Genomic DNA, 6,321 nt, shown 5'->3' with positions numbered 1-6,321 from the left:
CGGAATTTTGATCAGGAGAGACTAAAAATGGTATTGTTTATACAGCATGTAATGGTATTTGTATTTGGTACATAATGATATATTCTAATGGCAATGAAGGCAATTACCACTCAATAACTTATGAAAAGTATCTTCGGGAAGTTTTCTAAAAGGAAAAATAAAAATGATTTCTGACACCGGGAATAGCTTTTTTCAAAGTTTGCCTACAGCATAGAAGTGATACCGAACTTAGAATATTTACAATGTTATATATACACAATCCTACAAAGCCTCGGTCTAATGCTTTACTGTCACGAAAGTAACGGCATTGACGAAAAGACATACCAGTACATAAAAATATCACAAGCCTCGGCTGTTAAAATGCTTGGGAAATAGAACTCATCTTATATTACATTTTGCAGTCTAAGCAGTAGCTCGAATCAGCACACAGGGAGAATGATGTTGCACTCCCGATGAAATGGAACCAATAACTACGTTGCATAAGTTTGAGTAAAAGTCCGTGTTGGGAATACAAGCACGCACTGTCGGTCTGCTCGTAAGAAATTGGTATTTTCTTTTGCAGTGAGCATTGCAAGACAACGAAATTCATACAAATGTTGCAATCTTTAAATTACATATTTTTTTTTGCAGAATCTTATCAGAAATCACTTGTATGAACTCATCATTCTGAAATCTTCACTCAGCCTTCGAATCAGATATGCAAATAGCATACAAGGTAAACACACACATGAACTATTCGTCGCAGTATGAAAATATTGTATATATGATGTGAGAGGGTGATAGCGACAGGACAGTGTCCGCACGACGCTAGATCAAAGGTCGTGGCAAGGGTGCTCTTCAAGGAGTGGTGAACATCGACGCGATGGCAGTGTTAAACAAAGTCCGCCCTCTCGTGTTGGTCCTGTCCATGTAACCCGGATGTGAAGGAAGCAGCAATGCGTCAGGTCTTCTCTCGAAATGTATTGTTCAAATATTCTTGTTAATTTTGCTGCTTTCCCCAAATCCCGCGTTGAAGAGATAACGACTTTGGTTGTTGGCTCCTTAAGCCTTCACGACCGTTGCTCCGCCAGCCCCGGTGGTGACAACAGTGGTTCCGCCACCATCGGAGTGGTAGTCGGCTTCAGAATGGGAAAAGGAAAGGAAATGCCATAGTAAGTTGAGTGTCATGGGATATCTTTGCAATGTTTTTATGCAATTGGTTCACAAAACTAAATGTAAACAAGTTCTGAAAGAATGTTTGCATATTTTACTGACGATAAATCTTATTGATATTGTAACAAAACTATTAAGTTCGTGTTCCCCTATCCAGGACGATCATCGTGATCTACTATTGATATTAACTCATCATCAATATGGGGAAGCTGAAATAAAAAGAAATAACTAAAGATGGTGTGTTAGTGAATATGAATATGTGTTAGTGATATGTAACGTCTTTAACAAGAGAAAGTCATGTTGCCCATGGGAATTCCGATTGAAAGTCTGTTCATTAGGTAGGGACCGTATGAGGGCGCTATGAGAGCACATGGGTTAGTGGTGATGTAACGACTGGATGGCATCGAGAAACCAGCCGACGCGGAGCTGACACTTACCGGACATGCCCAGCATAGCAGCTCCCCACATGATGGACCAGATCCAGCCGAGGAGGAAGAACCAAACTGTGCCGAGCTGCAGGAGACCAACCCAGAAGTTGAGACACATTGTTCCCACCTTGCCGGCGCCATCTTGACCAGGGTTACCGCAGCAGAACACGGAGAATCCGGCCACTATCGTGCCTGCAGAAAACACGAAGCGAAAGCGAAAATGATAACTATAAATCAACTTCATCGGGAAAAGTGTACAAAGAAGAAAATGAAGAGTTTGTACGCAAAAAAACCCGATAAGTCCATACTTGCCAAATGGAGATATTTGCGATTGAAGGTCAAGAAAAATAAAAAGAATAATAAGAAAATTGTTGCTTCTTTTGACCATAACTTCAAAAATATAACTTTATATGTAGCGACCAATATATCGTTTTAAAGGTGTTATTTTGTACTTTATGACAGAGACCGTACTTTAAAATCTTCAAAAATGGACTTATCGGTTTTGCGAACAAACTCTTCAAATGATAATCGAGAATGTGTAATATACATATTCGTTTTGATATGACAATGAATTCAAAGAGATGGCTTTTTTCCGGATGGATAAAGCTAAAATTTTGCTTTCCTGCATTCACTGTGGTTGAGCCATTCACGTATTGGGTGAAATGGGGGGGGGGGGGTACAGGACAAGGACATTGTAACAATTCTTCTTCAAGAAATAATACTTTATTTGCATTGGAGTAATCTGGAGTGTCTGGTATAGCTTATAGAGTCCCCCACAACCCCCACCTTTCCTTAACAATAGCATTCCAATTAACGTCATCGTAGCGCCAATGGCGGAGCGATCCAATTGTGCGCGAGTCGAGCGATTGCCTGGTTGCTATAGGCGCCGTATCGATCGTGTTGACAGTTTATGCGCGGTCACTATGGACACTGTAAGCCACACTTTCTCGTCGAACGCTCCTGAGATAAGGTTGGGTAATTCTGAACAAATTGATTAGGTTTCGATGAATAGGGCTCCGGATTCTCAGAGTGAAGGGTGTCACATAATGGGGTTTTACGAAGCACAAAGACACGAATAGCTCCCCTGCTGGGGATAGGTGTATTTAGAGAAGCCATTGAAACGCAACATGGAAGATACGCTTAAACAGCCACAAATTTCCCTTTACTTTTTCCTCGGTTATATTCTGACATAATTGTCGCTTCTTTAAGATCTCTTTCTCCGTCGTAAATGTCATGAGTTTACTAAGGGTACTCTTGCTATAAGTTTTTTTTTTCGGTTTTCCTCCCCCTTCTGATTACCAACGGCAACGAACCCACACCAATTTTTATTTCCACCTGTCACTTTCTCTCGTGCTTTCATTCTGCACCCTCATTCCTACCATTTCTTCCTGTATACTTTCTTTTTACTGAATATTTGCGAGTCGTTTGGTTCTGATGAGTTTGGGAGTGTCAAATAACGCTGCGATCAACGCGTTCGTGGCATTAAATACGTAACCACTTGATGGCGTTACAAATTGCTCTTTGAATCAACCATTTAAGACGCCGGGTAAAGTTGCAATAAAAGAAAGGTATGGTAGCAACTGATGTGAGCAGTACCGTTACGAGTAAGGGTGGTTAGCCGAATATATTTTATTACAGTTTAACGGCGATTTTTATGAGCAAAGTGGAGATTTAAATGGGAGTTTTTAAAAAGTGAAACTTACCAATGCCGGGGAAGAAGATGTTGAGGAGCAGACAGAAGACGGCCATACCGATGTGCATGGCGGGGATGGCAGCTCGACATGCGTTGTCCTTCTTCTCTGTCACGATCACGGTGGTGGTCGGTGCCGGGGCCGCTGGGGGTGCCATGACGATGGTGTTGTTAATCATGTTGTTGTTGTTGGCTGGAGCAGGGGCGCCATATCCCATCGGAGGTTGGACTGGGGCGGGTTGCGAATACTGCGGTGGCGGCGCCTGATCCTGGGGAGCACCGGGCATAGGCTGCACTTGAGCCATCTTGAAAGATCAAATTTTTTCCTGAAGACGATAGCGAGTGAAAGTGAGTAAATTCCAAGACCGTGTCGGGAGCGCGTCTGATGAGGTCGAAGGCGCGGAGAGGAGTAAAATCGACTTCGCCTGTGTTGTATTGTGGCCCCGTGTCCACGCAACAGCGTGGGGAGTGTTTAGTGCTTGTTCGCTGAACCCTGTGGAGTATGCAAATGAAGGGAGGCTGTTTGCCTAGAGACACCAAGCAACACGGACATACATTGATGGAAGGAGCTATTGATGAAAGAGTAATGGGACTGAAGGAAATTATTGATGCAGCCATGCTTTATTCACACACAAGGGCCAATAACACGGGGGGGGGGGGGCTTGTGTCTGTGTACGTGTGTGCACAGTATATTTGCGTTTGTGTTTGATTGTGGTATATACGTCTGTTTGTATGCAGTTACAATTGGAATGACGACTTTTAGACAGGTACCATAGGCGGGGAACCTACACGATAAAGTTAAGCAAGAAAAAGCAGAGTGAATCAACTTACAGGTATCCCACTAGCCTGATACAAAGTTCGCAGAAGATTTAAAAAATGTACGGTTCACATCAAACTGTAATATCACCGAAACTTAGCTGGAACTGAAGGTACACTTCCGATTTCCTTCATTATAAATCAACACAGATTTAGATTTTAATAATATTTGTATATCTTAACATAATGACATACATGTCAGATAAAAAAATGCTTACAAAACAAATCAAACAACAGTACAGGGAAAATTGATTTACACTTCAAAACGAAAACTTTTATAACAACCAATTCTGAGATGCTCACAAACCTTGAACTGATTTGCGGAGTGTGAAACGATTCAACATAGGCCATAGTCTTTTGTGATTACACCCATTGCTAATAAAGATAAACTTTCTAAGTAAAGGTATCACAGGAAACGAATACACATAGGTAAATAAATAGGGAAAAAGATACCGTAGGATGTATCTTAGTCTAGATAACAAAGTCCAGTTTGTTTGGACTTGTCCAAACATGTTTTGTTAAAATGTGGATCAGCAGTCGCGATGCTACAAAATATATCTGGGAGACAACATATCAAAATCTTAGGAGTATGCACATATTCACCCCTCTGCTTTGATAATAATCTCTTGATTTCATTCACAGTCCAATTTAGACGTGTTACTTATGTAAACGTACTCGCAACTCCCAGTTTCTTCAGCGTACGTGGGAATCACTGCGAGATTTATTAGTTTTCATAATCAATTATTATCAATCGGAAAATTCTAAAGGATCAAGATAAGAAGTACGACGTTTTCCTAATTGCCTTGTCCTATATGCAGTCATTTAAAACTTGATAAAGGTGTGATTGAAAGTTGCATATATTTTCTTCGTATTATTGTCATCTCCAAAACATCACTGTTCCCTCATTAAAATAAACGCTATTTCCTTCACACATACGCACACACACACACACACACACACACACACACACACACACACACACACACACACACACACACAAATGTATTGATAGATTTAGTATAAAAAGACATTACCTTTCTTATATTCCAGGTAAGTGATATATATAGATTGAGAAGCACATGAGATAAGAATGGAACTAATGGTCAGTTGCATATTTTTGTGGTCATGAATAAGTTTGATGTATGTCTAAGCAGATATACACTTTTCCTTTTACATAATTCAATTATTCTTAACACACACACATACACACACACACACACACACACACACATCGTACATAATTTATACATATACATACACTTTGTATCTGTAGGCCCTATATGCAAATATATAAGTGTGTGAGCTTGTGTATGCACATTTGCATGACACAAATTGACAGAATGATATTGGACAAGAACTTCAATATCCAGGTCACTACAACATGTAAATATGTTTTATAATATGTAGAACCAATGTTCGCTTTTGAATTGATACAACAAGTGTATGTAATAATCTTGTGAGGACATGTGAGTGAATTTTGTCGCTTATAAACCATACATGGAATTGAGCAAATAATATACATGTATAAGCCTACGGTACAGTGGATTCCCGTTATAAAGAAGTCCTCGGGACCGGCTGATATCTTTCATTATATCGAAATTTCGTTATAACTGAACAAATAGAAAAAAAAAAAACAAACATACATACATTTACTTCGTTGTAACCGGAATTTCGTTATAACCGTGTTCGTTACGACGGGAGCGCACTGTAGTCATTCATGTGACAACCGAAGAAACCAGAATAATAAAATTATGACAGCCAGGAAACTGGATTAGTTCAACTAATAATACATTTAGGATATTGATGCTTGGAAAATGCTCTTGTTGAAAGAGTTAATCAAAATCGGGGATTTTCTCTCGTCAACCAACAGGTTCCTAATATCCTTACTATATAGCCTTTTGTAAAAATGACAATCGCATGCATTTTGAAGAGATTTCAACGGAGATAGAGAGTTTTTTTACGGTGTACAATCAATAATGTTCAGTAGGCCTATACTTAAGAAATAGAAGGCGAACATAGCATGCATTCTCTTTGAATGAATAGTTGCAGATCTATTAGACGAAGATTCAAGAGAAAAATCCGGAAGTATAGGATTCTGTGAGGATTGTACCGTTTATAGGTTTGGCTTCATTAGGAACAAGAGAAGGAATACTGTTCTTGTTCACTTTTTTTTTTCAACACTGATACAGAATACCACCATTACGCTGCTGGTTACAATCTTTTAAGGTTGAAAAT

The 6,321-nt window shown here is 39.7% G+C and overlaps 1 protein-coding gene across 1 annotated transcript; it reads right to left on the bottom strand.

The window, feature by feature from the left end:
• Window positions 1-1,000: 1,000 nt before the first annotated feature.
• Window positions 1,001-3,575, bottom strand: LOC139723167 (protein SPEC3-like). The gene is made up of 3 exons (XM_071634428.1): window positions 3,284-3,575; window positions 1,590-1,772; window positions 1,001-1,118 (listed from the first exon to the last, which is right to left on the bottom strand). Exons 1-3 carry the CDS (start codon window positions 3,573-3,575, stop codon window positions 1,042-1,044), a joined length of 552 nt encoding a protein of 183 aa, XP_071490529.1. The 3' UTR covers window positions 1,001-1,041.
• Between the last annotated feature and the right edge of the window lie 2,746 nt (window positions 3,576-6,321).

Source organism: Diadema antillarum, unplaced genomic scaffold (assembly GCF_040938485.1).
Source record: "Diadema antillarum isolate AM-2024a unplaced genomic scaffold, OU_Dant_1.0 scf00000182, whole genome shotgun sequence".
NCBI classification, from domain to species: Eukaryota; Metazoa; Echinodermata; class Echinoidea; order Diadematoida; family Diadematidae; genus Diadema; species Diadema antillarum.
This window is presented reverse-complemented; position numbering and strand designations above follow the sequence as displayed.